The sequence below is a fragment of the Lampetra planeri genome, chromosome 65 (genome assembly GCF_965212315.1).
Source record: "Lampetra planeri chromosome 65, kcLamPlan1.2.h2, whole genome shotgun sequence".
Classification (NCBI taxonomy): domain Eukaryota; kingdom Metazoa; phylum Chordata; class Hyperoartia; order Petromyzontiformes; family Petromyzontidae; genus Lampetra; species Lampetra planeri.
This window is the reverse complement of record NC_136171.1, coordinates 2517600-2538860: the sequence shown is the minus strand read 5'-3', so window position 1 is coordinate 2538860 and position 21261 is coordinate 2517600. Positions and strand designations below refer to the sequence as shown.

General features: G+C 57.2%; 2 protein-coding genes across 2 annotated transcripts in view; both read left to right on the top strand.

Moving 5' to 3' along the window:
- LOC144737188 (protein turtle homolog B-like) overlaps positions 1-7992 on the top strand; it is a 38401-nt gene extending 30409 nt beyond the window's left edge. The window contains exons 6-17 of the mRNA XM_078619909.1: positions 74-191; positions 736-877; positions 1280-1425; positions 2144-2289; positions 2527-2667; positions 3052-3168; positions 3594-3798; positions 4305-4416; positions 5137-5810; positions 6260-6519; positions 7269-7353; positions 7982-7992. Coding sequence (XP_078476035.1) covers positions 74-191; positions 736-877; positions 1280-1425; positions 2144-2289; positions 2527-2667; positions 3052-3168; positions 3594-3798; positions 4305-4416; positions 5137-5810; positions 6260-6519; positions 7269-7353; positions 7982-7992 — 2157 coding nt within the window. The remainder of the gene's footprint in view (positions 1-73; positions 192-735; positions 878-1279; positions 1426-2143; positions 2290-2526; positions 2668-3051; positions 3169-3593; positions 3799-4304; positions 4417-5136; positions 5811-6259; positions 6520-7268; positions 7354-7981) is intronic.
- On the top strand, positions 6623-17477 carry LOC144737166 (uncharacterized). Its single transcript, XM_078619886.1, has 7 exons — positions 6623-6730; positions 7269-7353; positions 8640-8804; positions 9591-9615; positions 10048-11727; positions 12002-12198; positions 12513-17477. Exons 5-7 carry the CDS (start codon positions 10811-10813, stop codon positions 12863-12865), a joined length of 1467 nt encoding a protein of 488 aa, XP_078476012.1. The 5' UTR covers positions 6623-6730; positions 7269-7353; positions 8640-8804; positions 9591-9615; positions 10048-10810; the 3' UTR covers positions 12866-17477.
- The last annotated feature ends 3784 nt before the right edge of the window (positions 17478-21261 follow it).

Below are 21261 nucleotides of genomic sequence, written 5' to 3'. Positions count from 1 at the left end.
CCGTTGGAGACACTGGTGCGGCCGGGTACGGGTAAGGAATAAAAACGCGTTTGCGACCTCTGGTGTGTGGCAGGTCTTGGCGGAGGAGCTGATCGTGGGGGAGGTTCAGCCGGACTGCGCCGGCGTCTTCAGCTGCTCGGCCACAAGCAGCCACGGCTCCATCGCTCACACGTTCCGCCTCGTCGTCAGAGGTGCGTGTGTGTGTGTGCGTGTGTGGTTGTGTGGGTGTGCGTGTGTGTGCGTGTGGATGTGCATGTGGGTGTGCGTGTGTGTGCGTGTGTGCGCGCGTGTGTGGGTGTGCGTGTGTGAGTGCGTGTGTGCGTGCGTGGGTGCGTGCGTGGGTGCGCATGTGTGTGTGTGCGCGCGTGTGTGTGTGCGCTTGTGTGTGCGCGTCTGTGTGCGCGTCTGTGTGTGCGTGCGGGGCTGGTCACCCCGTGGTGCCCTTATAAAACTCAACGTTTAACCTACTGACGCCGGCTTGTGCCGCCCTCACAGTCGGCCATATTTGCGGAATACACCACGCCGCCGTTGACCCTGCAGGCCATTGACCGAGCAACCCAACGTTCCTACCAGCTCCCTCCGCAGGAATGTGTTATGTTTGCATTCCGACCGCAGGTATTGTGGTCAATGCAAACATGACTCCTTGTAAAAAAAGGTGTCAGTTTTGTTGGCAGATAAAAGGGTAAAAAAACCAATTTGTCATAATTTTTAAATCTTTTTTTGTGTCTCTCCCAGCTCCGCCGTCATTCTCGGTCGCTCCGGGCAACTTGACGGTCGCCGCTGGCGACGACGCCCTGCTGCGTTGCCGCGCCGACGGTTACCCGGGCAACGTGAGCCATGCGTGGCTCCGCGACGGGGTGCCCCTCGCACGCTCCGGGTAGCCGCGAGCAGCGCACCACCATGTGGCGGGGCGGGGGCGGCGGGGGGGGGGCATCGCCTTGACCGCCGTTGACGATGTTGATGGTGGCGATGATGATGTTGATGGTGACGATGATGATGACGATGTTGATGGTGGCGATGATGATGTCGATGATAATGATGTCGATGATGATGGCGATGTCGATGATATCGATGATGACGATGATATCGATGATGATGACGATGTCGATGATGACGATGTCGATGACGATGATGATGGCGATGATGATGATAATCATGATGTCGATGATGATGATGATGTCGATGATCTCGATGATGATCTCGATGATGTCGGTGATGTCGATGATCACGATGATGTCGGTGATGATGATGATGATGTCGTCGATGTCGCCTCGCGCAGCTCCCTGGCTGCCCGCGCCCGTCTCCTCGGCAACGGCTCCCTCCTCATCACTCACACCGCCCCGGAGGATGCTGGGAAGTTCACCTGCGAGGCGACCAATGGCGTGGGGGCACCCGTGCGAGGCCACGCCCACCTCCGCGTCACCCGTGAGCCCAGCACAGCGCAGCCACCATCCTCCATCCACTGCTGGATGAGACTTGCATTTGAGGCCTACTTTGAGTGACAATACTTCTACTTGTCCGTGGGTTCTCTTGTGTGAGTCTGTGTGAGTCTGTGGGTCTCTGGGTGAGTCTATGGGTCTCTGAGTCTATGGGTCTCTGTGTGAGTCTATGGGTCTCTGTGTGAGTCTAAGGGTCTAGCATCTATGGGACTCTGTGTGAGTCTGTGGGTCTCTGTGTGAGTCTGTGGGTCTCTGTGTGAGTCGGTCGGTCTAGAATCTGTGGGTCTCTGTGCGAGTCTATGGATCTCTGTGTGAGTCTATGGGTACTCTGTGTGAGTCTATGGGTCTCTGTATGAGTCTGTGGGTCTCTGTGTGAGTCTGTGGGTTCTGTGTAAGTTTATGAGTCTATGTGTGAGTCTATGGGTGTCTGCGAGTCTATGGGTCTCTGTTTGAGTCTATGGGTCTCTGTGTGAGCTTATGGGTCTCTGTGTGAGTCTATGGGCGTGGCTGTATGGTCGTGAAATTCTACATGTTAAGCCCACATTTACTCTTGCGAAATCCTCATGTCCTCTCCCTCCCTCCTCCCTCCCCCACCCCCCACCACTCCCTGGACATCTGTGCCAAAGAGCTTCGCAGCCCCTCGGATTTCTCCTGGATAAATAAAAGACTCTAAATTCTGGTGATATCCGACCGCCCCCCCGCAGACCCCGCCCGCGTTGTCAACATGCCCCGGGACGTCTTCCTGCCCCGCGGCATGATGGGACGCATCGGTTGCCACGCCGACGGGGACCCACCACCCACCCACTTCAACTGGACCAAGGACGGGCAGCCCATGGTGCTGCCCGATAGGGTGAGGGCACGTCACATGACCCCGTCGGTGCTGCCCGATAGGGTGAGGGCACGTCACATGACCCCGTCGGTGCTGCCCGATAGGGTGAGGGCACGTCACATGACCCCGTCGGTGCTGCCCGATAGGGTGAGGGCACATCACGTGACCCCGTCGGTGCTGCCTGCCGCCCGCGTGGTTCGTGAGCGACGCGGATGTCCTGTCCCCCGGCCACGCTAACGTGGAATGCGCGTGTCGCAGGAGCGCGGGGCGCAGCTGCAGGCGGACGGCTCGCTGCTCGTGTGGTTCGTGAGCGACCTGGCGGCGGGGGTCTACAGCTGCACCGCCCACAACCTCCTGGGCTCCAGCGGGGCCTCCCCCCCCACCCTGGTCCACGTCAAGGTCAGCCGGGAGGGGGTCACCCTGGCCGGCAGGGGGTCACCGTTCAAAAAAATTAAAAAGTGAATTTATTTGGTATAGCCCTGTGAGCCGTTCGGCTCTTGAATCGGGTGCAACCGCAACAAACAAAAACATGAACAAGGAAACATCTTAAAGTGAATATGTGACTAAGTGCAAACTGAAAATCCAAGAAAAGACAGCAAAATAGTGCAGAAAAAATCACCGTACACCAACACTGTGTGCAAAAATCCCAGTCGGCCTTCATAGGTGCTCGCTAACAGCACTTGCCCCTACAGTCTGTCAAGGCTATACGGGGGATCTTTGTCTTTATCTTTGTGCGTGTGTGCGTGCGTGTGTGTGCGTGTATGCATGTCGTCCGTCCCGCAGGACCCGCCTGTGTTTGTGGAGGTGCCGGAGTCGCGCTACGTCCAGGAGGTCGGCCGTGAGCTCCGGCTGCCCTGCTCGGCGCGGGGAGACCCCACGCCCCTCGTCTCCTGGAGCAAGGTAAACGCAGCGCGGGAGGAGGAGGTGGAGGAGGTGGTGGTGGAGGTGGTGGAGGAGGAGGTGGTGGTGCCCACGCTTACCCACGTTCACTCTCGCCGTGGTGCTGGTTCTGCCACCGCGTGCCAAATACGATGCCCACCGCATTCACCAATAGCGTACTGAGGCCTCAGGCTCCTCCTACCAGCCCCAGTCCCTCCCATCAACCCTTCGCCCGGCTCTGTGTACGAAGCAGGGATTGCGACGATCCCCCAGGGATTGCGACGATCCCCCTGGGATTGCGATGATCCTCCAGGGATTGCGACGATCCCGCGGGGGGAGGGGGGGGTGGTCGCTCCATCGGGGTCCTCCACGGCGCCAAGTTCGATTCCAGAACGCGGCCATCTTCGGCTGCCGATCATTTAGACCCGTCTCTCCTCACCTTGCAGATCTCCTCCTCCTCGTCCTCCTCCTCGTCCTCCTCGTCGTCGTCATCGGAGCAACAGCCCGAGTCTGGGCCGGCCTCCTCGTGGACGCTGGCCGACGGTGCACTGCTCCTGGCACCCGTGCGGCGGGAGCACCACGGAGAGTGGCGGTGCCGTGCCGCCAGCCCCGTGGCCGTCATCGCCGCCCACTCCTTCGTCGTCGTCACGGGTAACGCTCCGTGCGGCTGGGAGATGTTGACTACCTCGCCTGGTCTACAGGAGGTCGTGGGATCGATCCTGACAATGGGGAGATGTTGACTACCTCGCCTGGTCTACAGGAGGTCGTGGGATCGATCCTGACAATGGGGAGATATTGACTACCTCGCCTGGTCTGCAGGAGGTCGTGGGTTCGATCCCGACCCTGACGCCTGCTGCTGTATATTTAGAGTTTGTGTGTCTCTCTCATCACGATCATCATCATCACGGTGGCTTGGAGATGAAAACAATTGTTTAGTCCTCCACAGCATTGCTGACCCATGTATGGTGCACCGTGCGTGTCTGTGGCATGGTGTTTCCATCCCGGCCTTCGTAGGTCCTTGCTAGCAGCACTTGCCCCAGCGGCCTGCTGAAGGCTACACGGGGGATCGTTGTCTTTGTGTGTGCGCGCTAACAGCACTTGCCCCAACGGCCTGCTGAAGGCTACACGGGGGATCTGTCTTTGTGTGCGTATGGCAGGAACCCCTCCGCACGCCGTGACCAACGTCAGCGTCACCACCACGGCCTGCACCGCCAACGTCTCCTGGGGCGCCGGCTTTGACGGCGGCGCAGCTCAGAGCTACTCCGTGTGGTGCGGCACGCGGCGGGGCGGGGGAGATGGTGGTGGTGGTGATGGTGATGATGGTGGTGGTGGTGATGATGGTGGTGGTGATGATGATGGTGGTGGTGATGATGGTGGTGATGATGGTGGTGATGATGGTGGTGGTGATGGTGGTGGTGATGGTGGTGGTGATGATGGTGGTGGTCTTGTTGAAGGAGATGATGGAGGTGGTGATGGAGGTGGTGATGGTGATGGAGGTGGTGGTGATAGTGGTGATGATGACGGTGGTGGAGGAGATGAAGGAGATAATGGTGATGGAGGTGGTGATGATGATGGTGGTGATGGTGGTGAAGTTGAAGGAGATGATGGAGGTGGTTATGGTGGTGATGATGATGATGGTGGAGTTGAAGGAGATGATGGTGATGAGGGTGATGATGATGGTGTAGTTGAAGGAGATTATGATGGTGGTGGTCGTGTTGAAGGAGATGCGATGATGATGATGATGGTGGTGATGATGATGGTGGTGATGTTGGAAGGAGATGATGATGGTGGTGATGGAGGTAATGATGGTGGTGATGGAGGTAATGATGGTGGTGATGATGGTGATAATGTTGGTGATAATGTTGAAGGAGATGATGATGATGGTGGTGACGTTAATGGTGACGATGTTGACGACGATGTTGACTACGATGTTGACATGATCTCAGGGTCACGGCGCCATGCTGCGTGTGCGGCCTTCTCCATGCGCAGGGTCAAGCGAGCGTGGCTGGGAGCTTACGACTGGCAGCAGCACTTCCTGGGCCTTCCAAGCGGTGGTGGTGGTGGCGGTGGTGCCGGTGGTGGCGGTAGTGGTAGCGGTAGTGGAGGTGGTGGCGGTGGTGCGGGTAACAGTTCTAACAGTGACGGTAGCGTTGCGAGTAGTAGTGGTGGAGGTGGTGGCTTCAGAAGCCGAAGGGGTGCTGGTCGTGGTGGTGGTAGTCGTGGTGATGGTGGTGGTAGTCGTGGTGGTGGTGGTAGTCGTGGTGGTAGTCGTGGTGGTGGTGGTAGACACGGCCGTAGAAGTCATGGTGATGTTGGTGGTGGTGGCAGTGTTGGTGGCGGTGGTGAAGATAGTGGTGGTGGTAAAAGACACAGATGGAGTAGTGGTGTTGGTGGTAAAGGCAGAGTCAGTGGAGGTGTTGGTGGTGGAAGTGGTAGCGGAGGTGGTGGTGCTGGTATCAGACGCAGCCGTAGTAGTGGTGGCGGTAGTAGTGGTGGAGGAGGAGATGGAGGTGGAGATGGAGGAGGTGGATCAGCGGTGGCGGGGCTGCTCTGGCTGCTCGTGGAGGGGCTGGATGCGGCCTCCCTCTACGAGTTCAGCATCCTGCCCCAGAACCGGCACGGCAGCGGCGCCTTCAGCCCCGTCGTCAGCGCCATCACCTTGCGTGCGTCACGCACAGAGACCCACAGACACCCACAGAGACCCACACAGACCCACAGAGACACACAGAGACCCACAGAAACCCACAGAGACCCACAGGGACCCACAGGGACCCACATAGATTCATAGAGACCCATGTAGAGCCATAGAGACCCACGGACACCCACACATATATACACAAACACACACATATATACACAGACACACACACATATATACACAGACACACACATATATACACACACATATATATATACACACACACACACACGCGCACACGGACGGCTTCCCTCCTAACCGTCCCGGTGAGTGATCACAACAACAAAACTAATAATCACCGCAATGCCTCCCTCCCTCCCTCTCCTCCCTCCCTCCCTCTCCTCCCTCCCTCCCCTCCGCTCCCTCGCTCCCTCCCTCCGCTCTGCTCCCTCCGCTCCCTCCCTCCCCCCGCAGCCCTCCCCACCGCCAGACCCCCGACCGAGCTCCCCGGCCCCCGGCCCCCCCCCCGGCGCCGCCCGCCGCCGCCTCTCGCGCCCCCAGGGGCTCGCGGCGTCGGCGCTGCCCGACGGCGTGTGGGTGTCGTGGCTCTCGCCCGCACGCACGTCGCCATCGCCGCCTCCTCCTCCTGCTGCTGCTGCTCCTGCTGCTGCTGCTGCTCCTGCTGCTGCTGCTCCTGCTGCTGCTCCTGCTGCTGCTCCGTCGTCACCCTCCGGGCCGCCGCTCTCCATCGTTGTGGAGGTGCGGGAGCTGCGGCCGGCGCGAGAGGAGGACGACGAGGAGGAGGTGGGGGAGGAGGAGGTGGTGGAGGGTCGTGGGATTCCGACACAGCAGCAGCGGGAGGGGGAGGGCGGAGGGTGGGTGGTGGTGGCAGGTCCCGTGCTGGCCAGCCAACACGGGGTGCTCATCGTGGACGGCCTGCACACGGTGTGTGTGTGGGGTGTGTGTGTGGGGTGTGTGTGTCTGTGTGTGTGTGGGTCTGTGTGTGTGTGGGTCTGTGTGTGGGTGTGTGTGTCTGTCTGTGTGTGGGTCTGTGTGTGTGTGTCTGTGTGTCTGCCTGTGTAGGTGCGTGTGTTTTTGGTTGGGTGTGTGTGTGTGGGTGGGTCTGTGTGGGTGTATGTGTGGGTCTGTCTGTGTGTGTTTTTGGTTGGGTGTGTGTGGGTGGGTGGGTGGGTCTGTGTGTGGTTGTATGTTTGGGACGATGACAACGATTATGACGATTCTAGATTTGAAGCTTTCGTGACTGCAATGATTCATATTCTTAGGTTTTTTCCGGTAAAGTCACGTAGTGACTTTACGTACGTGACTTTACCGGAAAAAACCTAAGATTATGACGATGATTATGACGATGATGACGACGATTATGATCATGATGACGACGTTGACGATGACAACGACGATGACGACGACTATGACGACGACCATAATGATGATGACGACGGCGCCGCTGCTGCTGCTGCTGCAGGACGCGCAGTACGAGGTGCGCGCTGTGGCCGTGGCCGGAGCCGAGCGGAGTGAGCCCAGCGACGCCGTCACCGTCTCCACCGCCGGTGAGCGATCCCGGCAAGCCCCACCACCACCGTCCACCACCACTATCACCACCTCCATCACCACCATCATCATCTCCTTCAACACGACCCCCACCATCATCACCACCACCATCATCATCATCACCACCACCACCTCCATCACCACCATCACCGCCACCGTCACCGTCACCGCCGCTGCAGCAGTAGTAGCAGCAGCGGCGCAAACGTCGTTATCGTGACGTTCCCACCACGTGCCTCACTCCCGAGTGGGCATCTGTGAAACGAAGAGCTTCTAAAATGGAGGTTTTTGGGTTGGGTCGCGTGAATATATGAATGCGTCGTTAAAACCTGCCACTACCACCCGACGCAGCCAACCAACCCAAACAAAACCTCCGGATTTATTTTAACTGCCGTGACAAAAATGCCCGCGACCATTCCGCGTCCCCCATCTGTGTCGGCCTGCGTTGGACGTGACGTCATGTGCCACGGTCGTCACGAATCCGAACTTTGCCAAAGTTTGAAAAGCACCCGGCAAATCACTCAACTGGGATTGATCGCCCCCCCCCCCCTCCTGGCATCGGAGCGCTGCCGCTGGTCAGTACTGTGAACGAGACTCCCACCCTGGTAGCCCCTTGTCCTGGTCGCACAGAATCGGCTTGACTCATTCACTCACCCACTCACTCACCCACCCACTAACCCGTCCACGCACTAACTCACTCACTCACACACACCCCACCCAACCATCCACCCACTCATCCACCCACCCACTCAAAAACCCATCCACCCACCCACTAACTCACTCACACACTCACCCCACCCACCCACCCACACACTCACCCACCCACTCAAAAACCCATCCACCCACCCACTAACCCGTCCACCCACTAACTCACTCACACACTTACCCCACCCATCCACCCACCCACTCACTCATCCACCCACCCACTCAAAAACCCATCCACTCACCCATTCATCCACCTACCCACAAACCCACCCACTAAAAAACCCATCCACCCACTCACCCATCCAGCCACCCACTCACCCACCCACCCATCCACTCACCCACCCACCCACTCAAAAACCCATCCACCCACTCACCCACTCACCCACCCACTAACCTGTCCACCCACTAACTCACTCACCCACCTATGAATCCGTCCACCCACTAACTCACTCATACATTCACGCCACCCTCCACCCACCCACTCATCCACTCACCCGTCACACACTTACCCCACCCACCCACCCACTCACCGTGTGTGTGTGCGTGTGTGTGCGTGCGCGCATGTGTGTGCGTGCGTGTGCAGGCGTGTCGGTGTTCCCGCGGTGGCCTCCCGCCAGCGCCGTGTCCACGCCGGTGCTGGCCGGCGTGGTGGCCGGCGTCTCCTTCTTCTCCCTCTCGCTGCTCTTCAGCTCCGTGGCCGCCGCCCTGGCCGCACATCGTCGCCGGCGCCGGGAGAGGAGGAGACGAGGTGTGGTTGTGTTGTTTGTGTGTGTTGTGTGGGTGTGTTGTGTGTGTGAGTGTGTGAGTGTGTACGAGTGTGGGTGTGTTGTGTGTGTGGGTGTGTTGTGTGTGTTGTGTGAGTGTGTGGTGTACGAGTGTGTACGAGTGTGAGTGTGTATGGTGTGTGTGTGTTGTGTGTGTGGGTGTGTTGTGTGTGAGTGTGTACGAGTGTGTGTGAGTCTGTACGAGTGTGAGTGTGTGGTGTGTGAGTGTGTACGAGTTTTAAAAAGTAAAAAAAGAAGTAAAAAAGTTACAAAAAAGAAAGTTTTAAAAAGAAATAAAAATTAAGTAAAAAAATTGAAAGAGCTTTTCAGCTCGTCGGATTCCTCCTCCAGCCTGCGAAGTAAAAATATTCCAATTCCGCCACGTTGCCGCGCCGATAGCGACGCCGCCCGGCTGCCATTTGCGGCGCTGCCGGGTCGCGGAGGCTCGCCGATGGAACCGCTCTGCCGCCGGCGGCCCTGGTTAATACTGCGGTGGCTAGGAGATGTTAACTACCTCGCCTGGTATACAGGAGGTCGTGGGTTCGATCCCGACCCTGACGCCTGCTGCTGTATATTTGGAGTTTGCGTGTCTCTCTCTCATCATCATCACGGTGGCTAGGAGATGTTAACTACCTCGCCTGGTATACAGGAGGTCGTGGGCTCGATCCCGACCCTGACACCTGCTGTTTTTCCCGACTGATGTTGCGAGTTTATTAATTGTGTTCCGTTTCTCTCTCTCTCCCTCTCTCTCCTTTTTGCCTAAACCACAGATTACAACTGCCGGGCGTACGAGAGGTACGTTCGATCGATTTGTTAACCGTCGGACAAAGACGGGATGCTATATACACTACCCTATACACTACCCTATACACTAACCTGTACACTACACTACACACTACACTATACTACACTATACACTACACTACCCTACACACTACTATACACTACACTATGCCATCGAACAAAGACGGTCCCTCCCTCCCCTCCCTCCCTTCCTCCCCTCCCTCCATCCCTCCCCTCCCTCCATCCCTCCCCCCCTCCCTCCCCTCCCGTCCCTCCCTCTCTCCCTCCCCTCCCCCCTCCCTCCCTCCCTCCTCCCTGAGAAGGGACCTCGTTAGGGGTAGCTCTGCAGTGTCCGCTTCCACGGAGGCGGAGAGCCGCTCACCGACATGGCCGCCAAAAGTATCCCGACGAGTGTTTGTGCCCCCCCGCCCCCCCCGCCCGCAGCGACTACAGCCGCGGCGGCGCCGGCAGTGGCAAGCCGATCCCGCTGGTGCTCTCCTCCCCGCCGTCTCCGTGCTGCGGCGAGGACAAGGCCCGCGCCCCGCTCGTCGGCCGAGACGACAGCGCCGCTGCCGCCGGCGCCCCCGACCGCCCGCGCTTCTTCGGCGCCGGGCGACGTGGCGCCGGCTCCGGCCTGGGGCGCTACCGCATCCCGGCGCTCGACGAGAGCGCCTCCTCCGCCCGCCACCTCCTCCGCGCGGGCGGCTACGGGCGCAACGAGTTCGGCGTCGGCGGCGAAGACGACGACGACGATGACGAGGAGGACGATGATGATGATGACGACGACGAGGAGGGGGAGGCAGACGGAGTTGCCGTCACCGGCGGGAGGCGCGAGCGGAGGAGGCCGCGGCGGCGGCGGAGGAGGAAACGGCTGAACCTGTCCGGCGGCAGTCAGCTGTCGCTGGGCTGCCTGTCGGAGCGCGGCGCCAGCGACAGCGAGGGCTGCTACTGCGTGGCCGACGCCGACGCCGCTGCCGCCGCCGCGCGCCGGCAGGACCACGCCGCCGGGGTGCGGCCCATCGGCAAGATCTCCCGCGGGGCGGACGGCAAGTTCGCGATCGCCGGCGGCGGCGGCTCCGACGAATTCGACGGCACCCGGCTCGGGCGTCCGCCGCCGCCGCCCGAGCCGGGGGCGTCGTCGTCGCCGCGAGGCTCCGCGCTGCTGACGGCCTGGCCGTCGGGCTCCAGCGTGGTGGAGGTCTACCCCATGGGGCCGCAGGCCCGGGCCCGATTCGCCTCGACGCCCGCCGACGATTGGCGGCACCGGTCCGGCGACGCGGCCGGAGGGTCGGGCAGCAGCAGTGCCGGCGGCGGCCTCCTCTCTCTGCCCGACGTCAGCGCCGTCGTCCCCCACGCGGCGGCCGCGGCGGACGGTCCCCCGGCGGCGGAATCTCGGCCGCCGTGGAGAGGCTCCTCCGGTGGCTTCGGCGACGACGGCCCCCGCTTCTTTTTGTTCCCGCCCGGCGCTGGCGACGATCCGGCTCGGGGACGGCCCGGGCCCGCCGCTGGTGGGCCCCACGAGCCTGGCCGGCCGAGGAGACGGCCTCCGCCGCCGCCGCCTCCACCGTGGACTCGTGTTGGCGGCCGCGTGTCGCCGGGCCGGTGCCGCGACACGGCCGAAACGGAGCTGGACGAGCTTCTGGCCGAGAGTTTCTCGCGGAGCCCGGAGCGCCGGGCGGCGCCGCCGTTGCCGCCACCGCCTCCGCCTTACGCCAGCATCGACGTCGTGGAGGCGTGCAACATCGCCGACCGGCTCCTGGAGCTCACGCGACGGCAAAAGGGGGCGGCCGTCACCGCCGTCGCCGCCGCCCGGCGTAGCCCCGGCGGGCGGCCGGCCAGTCCGCAGAGCAGCGGCCGCGGCAGCGTCACCGTCGCCGGCGTGCCGTGCGGCGGCGAAGGGGGCGGCTTCAGCCATCCCGGCGTGCCGTGCGGCGGCGGATTCGGTGGAGGAGGAGGGGGCGGCTTTGGATATCCCAGCATGCCGTGCGTTGGCGGCGGCGGCGGCCTGACCCATCCCAGCATGCCGTGCGGTTCACCGCAGACGGAGAGCAGCGGCGTCCACAGCCAGGACGGCTCGCAAAGGATGATGGGAAACGAGAGTCTCTACTCGGACCTGGCGAACAGGTGGGTGCCGCTGTGCGCCGCGCTTGACGTTGCCGGCACGACGTGTCCGCGTGCGGCGGTGTGGACGCAGCGGTGGTGGTGTGACGGTCAACAACGACAACAACCGCCATTGGCCACAAGGTGGCGTGGACATCACCATAGCACTTGTGCCAGACCTGTGGACGACAGAGCGCGCCGGTTTGACTCCAACTCCCTCCCTCACGCCCCCCACCACCCTCACGCCCGCCCCCCCCATCTCACTCCCCTGCCCCACCCCCGCCCCCCCCCCCGCCAGGCGTGAGCTGTCCGTGGACGAGGGCTACGAGTGGGACGTGGAGCTGTGTGCCGAGTCGGCCGTGATGCAGTCGCTGCGTCTCTATGTCAGCCGACAGCTCCAGCGGCCGCACTCCTCCGACTTTGCGCGCGAACGACCGCCCACCCACGCCGGCGGTGGTGGCGGCGGCGGTGGCAGCGGTGGCGGCGGTGGTGGCGGTAGGTGGCACCCCAAACACCGTCGTCGTCATCGCCAGCGTCATCGCTGCAGTCGTTGTCTCCGTTGTCGTGGCTACCGTCGTCATGACTATTGTCGTCATCGCTACCGTCGTCATCGCTACCCCGTAGTCATCGCTACGGTCATTGTTACCGTCATCGTGGCTACCGTCGTGGCTACTGTTGTCATCGCTACCCGTGTGACCTTGACGCTAACACAACGACTCTCTCTCTTCTCTCTCTCCCCTTCCCCCCCACTCTCTATGTCTCTCCTCTCTCCGCCCCCCACCCTCTCTGCCTCTCTCCTGTTCCCCCAGCTCCCTCTCGGCCGGGCATCCCCGTGACCTCCCGCCCCTCCGTCTCCATGGAGGACCTGAGCTGCGGCGGCGACGTCGCCTCCGCAGCCGTCGCCGTGACGACCACGCCCTCCCCCTCCTCCTCCACCGCCTCCACCGCCGTCGCCCCGCCTGCCTGGCGGACCGACGGCGGCACCGACGCGCCGCTCCGGGCGGACCTGGCGGCCCGCTGCGCCGCCCTGAAGGCCGAGTTCCTGGCCTACCAGCGGCACTACCGCCCGCAGAGGGGGGGCGGCCACACGCAGGCCGAGCGGCCGGGAGGGGCGGCCTCGCCGGTCTCCGACGAAGAGTACGAGCAGGCCACGCTGCTGTGACGTTGCGGCAGAGAGCCGACGAGGAGTACGAGCAGGCCACGCTGCTGTGAATCTGTGGCGGAGAGCCGACGAGGAGTACGAGCAGGCCACGCTGCTGTGACGTTGCGGCGGAGAGCTGACGCGCACGCAGAGCCGAGCCCGGCATATCGGATGGTGTTGGCACGGCACGGGTTGGTTTTTCCACTGGAACACTTGAGCCGAGCCGGCGGATGGTGTTGGCGCGGCACAGGTTGGTTTTTCCACTGGCGTACTTGAGCCGAGCCGGAGGATGGTGTGGGCACGGCACGGGTTGGTTTTTCCACTGGAACACTTGAGCCGAGCCGGCGGATGGTGTTGGCGCGGCGCGGGTTGCGTCTATTCCACCGGCGATTTGCCGAAGCCGAGGCGGAACCAAGGCGCGTGACGGACACCGCCGCTGACATCGCGTGAACCTGGCCCAACAGGGCCACGCGCTGATGATGTACAGCAGCACGTACAACTTCTGTCGCGCCGTGCATAGCCGGCCGTGCTCGTTGGCGGTGCCGGGAAACAACGCGTTGACTTGCGACGCCGGCGTGGGTAGGTACACCGACACTCGCCGAGCCATCGTATAGGAGTCGGCACGGCACGGGTTGCTTTTTCCACTGGCGCACGTGAGCCGAGCCAGCGTATGGGGTTGGCATGGCACGGGTGTTGTTTTTTTTTCCACTGGCACACGCGAACCGACCCAGCGTATGGGGTTGGCGTGGCACGGGTGTTGTTTTTTTTTCCACTGGCACACGCGAACCGACCCAGCGTGGGGTTTGGCACGGCACCTACGCCACGCGTATCCCCGACCCCCACCGCCCCCACCACCACACATGCTGGCAACGCTGTCGCCCGCGCCGCGGCCGGAGAAACGCCGGCCACCGTACGCCGTATGGACCTGAAAACTCAATTTCGCTGCACAAGATTTACGGGGTTGGCCGGTTATGAGATTAGATGTGGCGCGAGATGAGTGAGCGCGCGAGTGTGTACGCACTGTGTGTGGAACTTCTTTCGCACCCACACAAAATCAATTCAAAAGAAATTTATTCGTCAATCTCGATGGTGATGATTTAATGGTGCCATAGCACCCAGTTTCTTCCTGATATCGGAAGGGAGAGCGTTCCAGACGGCCGCAGAGGCGCACCCGAAAGCCCCGCGCGACGCGGGTGGTGACCATCGTCTTTGTTCGACGGTCCTGGGCCTCCGCCTAGGTCGACTAGGCCTCAAATGAGTACCTGGTGCGGTGTGCAAACGTCGCCACTGGGGAGACAAAGGCGGCCGGGCGTGGCGCTGGCCACCCAGCCCCCTCGTGCGGCCGTTGGCGGCCTCCGTGTGCGCCCCAACATCTGCGGAGCGTCGCGCGTGACCCCGGCGGGGGGCGGGGGGGCGGCCGGAGTGTCGCGCGACGACGAGAGAGACATCAACGTGCGTTGATGTCTTTCTCTCTCTCGGCGGCAATTCCGCCGGATGGAGGTGGGTACGAGCGCAACGAGAAACGGAGGGATCCACGTGGGGGGTGGGGGGGAGAGGTTAAAGGCGCCGAGACGGAGAGAGCGCGAGAGTGAGCGCGAGAGAGAGAGAGCGAGAGAGATAGAGCAAGAGAGAGCGCGAGAGAGAGCGCGAGAGTGAGTGAGAGAGAGCGCGAGAGAGCGTGAGAGAGTGAGCGCGAGAGAGCGTGAGAGAGTGAGCGCGAGAGAAAGCGCGAGAGAGAGCGAGAGGCACGGAGGAGTTGAGGCGAGAGAGGGGCGTTTGGTGTCCAGCCATTTCATCGGCTGCGTCGTGGGGGTTTGGTGGAGGGTTCTTCTCTTGAAGGTCGCGGTGTTCACGCTCGTTCGGAGGTCACCGTGGGAGTACGCGGGGGAGGGGGGGCGGGGTGCAGGGAGAGAGGCGAGGGTGCAGGAGGAGGAGGGGGGGGGTCCACGTCTCCCCGCACGATGACGTGTGGAGGTGAAGTTTTTGCGACAAGTTGAAGCGCATCGGGGAGATGGCGAGCGGATGGGGAATGGAGGGCAGGTGATGGGCTCAATAGGACGTGGAAATCAAGCGGTAACCAGATTTAAAAAATCGGGAGTTATTCTTGTTTTTTTAAACAACATCTGGCTCTCGCCTGATGATGCTGGTTGTTGTAATTACCGGCGAAACGTCACGGTACTCGAATGTGTAAATGTTGTAGTGGGTTTACTACACTATACACTACACTATACACTGCATTATACACTACACTACTATACACTACACTACTATACATACACTATACACTACACTACAATTGTAAATGTTGTAGTGGGTTTACTCTCCAACATACTACCGGTTAGCGCTGTACCATTATTACTACACTATACACTACTACATGCCTGTCAACCCCTTATCAGTGCCATACCTTATTACGGACCAATTCAGACCTGAATGATCACCCCGTGGTGCCCTTATAAATCTCAACGTTCATCCCACAAAGTCCCATCACAAGGGAGAAACACAAACAAATAGACACAATGGCATTGTATTGTATTGAAACATCTGTATGCTGTGTAGACCTGAAAGCCACATTTCCCTGTACACGAATACTGGGTGCTAAACCGTGTGGGTTCAGTTCAGTTTCATGTATTTGGTAAAGCCCTGTGAGCCATTCGGCTCTTGAATCGGGTGCAACCACAACAAACAAAAACGTGAACAAAGAAAACATCTTAAAGTGACTATACGCGCAAACAGAAAAATCCAGGCAAAAAACAGCAAAGTTTTGCAGAAAAAGCGCCGTGTATCAACGCTGTGTGCAAAAATCCTCGTGTGATGCAAGTCAAACAATAACAACCATAAGAGAATTTAGATTGAAGTTACCAGTCTAACTCTGTACCACAACAAACAAACATGGCTGAACCAAAACTTTTTCGAAATCACCGAAATAAAGCTATAAAAACAACGTAACGGTGATCATAGGGAATGTGATTCAAATTTTAACAATACACGATATACATAAACATGTACGACCAAACTTTGCAGCCATAGCCGGCAGCATGAGTCTCTCCATAACAGCAGGAGCATCAGAGGGAGCATCAACATTTTTCAATTCACACGCGGTATTCGGTGGGGTGAAGCGTGGGTAACTCTCCCGCCCGCCTCTCCTCGCGAAGATTTAGCTGGTTCACGTGGAAGAGTAGGCCAAGACGTAGTGGAGGCTTCGTGTCCACGCGAGCAGTGGAGTGAGCCTGCACTGGCCGCCAGTACCTTTGGGAGGGGAATGTTTCTAAAGTGGCATTTGTCAGCGTTCCTTGGACAAAAGCGGCAATGTTTTTATTCCTTCAATGTTTTTTTATATTCCTTTAGCCAAGTAACTGTCAAAAAAATACAAGAGACGGGGTTTTTGGTGCATCTCCTTTTTTAAAATTGAAATTAAGATGCCTTTCTTGAGATTATGACTCGTATCTGTGAAATATTGGGGTTTTTTTTGGTGTGTTTGTGTATATGTATGTATGTGTATGTGGGCCTTCATAGGTGCTCGCTAACAGCACTTGTCCCAACAGTCTGTTAAGGCTATACGGGAGATCTTTGTATTTGGTGTCGCGGTTAGCGCTACGCTGCGCTACGAACCCGACGGCCCGAGTTCGATTCCCGCTCACGAACAACACCGGTGACGATAAGCTGAACCGGTCGTGGGCCTCCCCTAGGTCGACTCGGCCTCAAATGAGTACCTGGTGCGGTGTGTAGTAAACATCGCCACTGGGGAGACAAAGGCGGCCGGGCGTGGTGCTGGCCACCCACCCCCTCGTGTGCCGTGCCGGCCTTCATAGGTGCTGTTCGATAACAGCACTTGCCCCAACAGGCTGGTAAGGCTATACGGGGGATCTTTGCCTTTGTGTGTGTACATAGACTCCTCTACTTACGAACATTCGAACTTTCAGAGATACGAACAAACCTGTCCGTATGTCCAGTTGCCTGTTCGAATCGAGAGTCGCAATTTCAACCGTCGCGCAAATAGATGGCGGTGGCATCTACATCTGCAGAAAGTGAAGAACCAGTGGCATCTACATCTGCAAAACGTGAAGAACCAGTGGCATCTACATCTGCAGGAACATGAAGAACCAGTGGTATCTACATCTGCAGAACGTGCAGAGCCAGTAGCATCTACATCTGCAGAACGTGAAGAACCAGTGGCATCTACTGAACATGAACCAGTGGCATCTACATCTGCAGAACGTGAAGAACCAGTGGCATCTACATCTACAGGAAATTATACAATTTTAAAAGCCATTCCCCCGAGTTTAGTGTACACGCCGTCCAACGCGTTTGGAATCGACAGCAGTACAGTTTTACTTGCGAACATATCGATTTACGAACACAGACCTCTGGAACCCAACTCGTTCGTAAGTAGAGGAGTGCCCTGTGTGTTGTTTTCGTCGCAGGAATGTTTGTGAACGTTGCGAACGGCGCGAGCGGAATCACACCACGTAAAGCACCCGGTGTGGTGCCACCACTAGGTTGACTCAGACTGAAAAAATAAAAGCACACCTTGGTCTCCGCGCGTGACTTTGCCCCACCCCCACACCCCTTGGTGCTGTCGATTTGAGGTCCCTGACGAATAAACGCCGGTCCTCGTGCGCGACGGCCTTCATCGTGCCTTCGACGTGTGTCACTCCGCGACCCGTTGGTTCGCAGTGGGGCGAGCGTCCGTCCACCGTCGGAGGTTGCTCGGCGCGAATTACCCCACCGGGTCAGGGATGTCCATCGTCATTGACCGCAGGAACCCCCTGTTGACGGTCGCCCCTGCTAACGACTATGCGCCTCCGTAGAGCCAAATGTGTAGTGTATAATGTAGTGTAGTGTATAGTGTGGTGTATAGTAGTGTATAGTGTAGTGTATAGCTGTGTGGTGTATAATGTAGTGTGGTGTATAATGTAGTGTATAATGTAGTGTAGTGTATAGTAGTGTAATGTATACTAGTGTAGTATATAGTAGTGTATAATGTAGTGTAGTGTATAGTAGTGTATAATGTAGTGTAGTGTATAGTAGTGTATAATGTAGTGTAGTGTATAGTAGTGTAATGTATACTAGTGTAGAGTAGAACCCCTCTTAACGACCACTCCTGCTAACGAATAATTGCTTAACGACGGGCCTCTGTAGAGCCCAATGTGTAGTGTATAGTGTAGTGTATAGCAGCATCGTGTATAGTAGTGTATAGTGTAGTGTATCGTAGTGTAGTGTATAGTGCAGTGTATTGCCTCCATAGAGCCCAATGTGTTCGCTTACCGACCATTCACCTGTTAATGACGTGGCTGTTGTAGGCACAGTAAATATGAATCAATGCATTGGTTAACCACGTTTCAATTAATGTGTTTATAATGTTAGTATCTTAATGTATTAATATCCATCGTTTAAACATTTTAAAGTACGTTTTTTGGGTTACAAAAGGGGATAACTTTCGATGCTATGGGAACGAATTAAGTCGTTAAAGTGCATCTCATCTACTCGCTTCCCAACCAAATCAATTAACCGGTGGTTTCATGGAACCAATTACCGCGGTTAAGAGGCGGGGCTTCTACTGGTGATGACATTAACCCCGCCCCCTACACATTTAACCCCTCCTCTATTTAAGACGCAAACGGGAGGAGGGTTTGTCCACAACTCGTTGGCTGTCGCCTGATGATGCTGCTGCTTATTGTAATTACCGGCGTAACGTCACGGGCTACTTGAATTGTAAAATGTGTGTCGTGGGTTTTACTCTACCAACACACAAGCCGGTGTGTCGCTGAACTAGTAACGACTTGGCCACGTTTTGTTGGAGAGCCAAGCCATTGCATTTACAATTGTAAATTTGTAGACCATGGATTGGCTTTACAACACACCAGTGTGCTGTACTAGTATACTACACTTTATACTACACTATACAATATACTACTATACACTACACTATATACTACACTACCATGCACAATACACTACACAATAAACTAGTGCTGTACTAGTATACTACACTTTATACTACACTATACAATATACTACTATACACTACACTATACACCACAATACACTACACTATAAACTATTGCTGTACTAGTATACCACACTATACACTCCACTATATAATATACTACTATACAATACACTATACACTACACTACTATACACAATACACCACGATAAACAGGTGCCGTACTAGTATACTACACTTTATACTACACTATACAATATACTACTATACACTACACTATACACTACTATACACAATATACTACACTATAAACTATACACTACACTACAGTATGCACTACACGATACACTACGGTCTCTGTGTCTCTATGTATGGATGTATGTTGAACTTCTTTCATGGCCGTCCGTAGCCAAACGTGCTAAACGGAGGTGCGGTGGGGGGAAGGACAACACACGAGACACACAAAGCTCGGTTCTGAAGAAATTAGCTCCCAGTGTTTTCCTAACATCGGAAGGAAGAGCGTTCCAGACGGCCGCAGAAACGCATCTAAAGGCCATGAAACACCTTCAACACCATCACCACTGTCACCACCATCACCACCGTCACCACTGTCACCACCATCACCACTGTCACCATCATCACCCATCAACCAATACCCGGACATTCGCCACTAAGTGGCGAGGACGTCACCACGCCGCTTGTGCCAGGCCAGGTGCACTTTTGAGGCCACGTGAACGTTATCGATCCGCCCTCTGGCAAGAGCTGGTCACGGGACAGACCCAGGTGGTGCTGTGGGTCGACTGACCGACTGGCCGAGATGACTGGCCGACTGACCGACTGATTGGCCGACTGACCGACTGGCCGAGATGACTGACCGACTGACTGGCCGACTGACCGACTGGCCGAGATGACTGGCCGAGATGACTGGCCGATGTTCCACCTGTGCCGTCACCTCTCAGCCGAGGTTGTGATTCCGTCTGGCTCGTTGCGATGGTCGTAAAACAAAACACAAACCCCTCCAATCTCCGTGCGTGTTCAAGTCGCGTGTGAAAATAGCCATTGCAACACGCAACAAAGATCCCCCGTATAGCCTCGGCTGACTGTTGGAGCAAGTGTCGCTAGCGAGTAGCAGCACCTATGAAGGCCGGCACGGCACACGAGGGGGTGGGTGGCCAGCACCACGCCCGGCCGCCATTGTCTCCCCCAGTGGCGATGTTTACTACACACAGCACCAGGTACACTCATTTGAGGCCGAGTCGACCTAGGGGAGGCCCGGCATAGGTTCAGATAATTGTCACCGGTGGTGTTGGCCGTGAGCGAGAATCGAACTCGGTTCGCTGGGTTCGTAGCGCAGCGTGAGTGCTAACCGCTGCGCCACCGCTCACACAAAGACAACAAAGCTCCCCCATATAGCCTTAACAGACTAGGGGCAAGTGCTGTTAGCGAGCGCCTATGAAGGCTGGCACGGCACACGAGGGGGCGCGTGGCCAAAACTACGCCCGGTCGCCTTTGTCTCCCGAGTGGCGATGTTTTTACACACAGCACCAGGAACTCGATTGAGGCTGAGTCGACCTAGAGGAGGCCCACGACCAAGTTCGGATAATCGTCACTGGATGCTGGCCGTGAGTGGGAATCTAAACTCGGGTCGCCGGGTTCATAGCGCAGCGTAGCGCTAACCGCTGCACCACCGCTCCCCACTCACACGCACCCATTGGGGTGACTGCGTATTCGCCGCGTGTGTCACGAGTCTCAAGTTCAAGTGGGGCAATTCGTATTCTGTTCACACTGATTGCCCCCCTCCCCTCCTCCATATTTATATATTTATGTTTATATTGGACGTATTGGCGGTACTACACCGGAGCAGCATATGGGCCGTCCATAAATGACGTCACGCATCTGGGGGGGGGGCGGTCAGACATTTGTAACGATGTGTGACGAGGGGGGGGGGGGTCTATGAGACATCTCCTTTACCAGTGGCAAAATATAGTAGTAGGTTTTTACCCTTTCAACTGGTACAAAAACTGACACCTTTATACAAGGCATCATGTTTGCAATAACCACAACACAAGCAGTCATCATCAGAGTTGTTTCTTTTTGTTTGATAATGATATGCATATTATTATCATCATCAGAGTTGTTTCTTTTTGTTTGCATTTTGACTGCTTGTGTTGTGGTTATTGCAAACATGATGCCTTGTATAAAGGTGTCAGTTTTTGTACCAGTTGAAAGGGTAAAAACCTACTACTATGAGGGGGGGGGGGTGTTTGAGAAATGTGACGTCACATCAAAATGCGCAACTTTAAATAAATATAGACAACACCTTGGTTCTTTCGGTAAAGTCACGTAGAAGGGAAATAATACAATTATAAAAATAAAACACAATAAAGTATAAATTTTGTTTTATTTTTATTATTTCCCTTCTACGTGACTTTACAGAAAGAACCAAGAAGATGAATCCTTGCAGTTA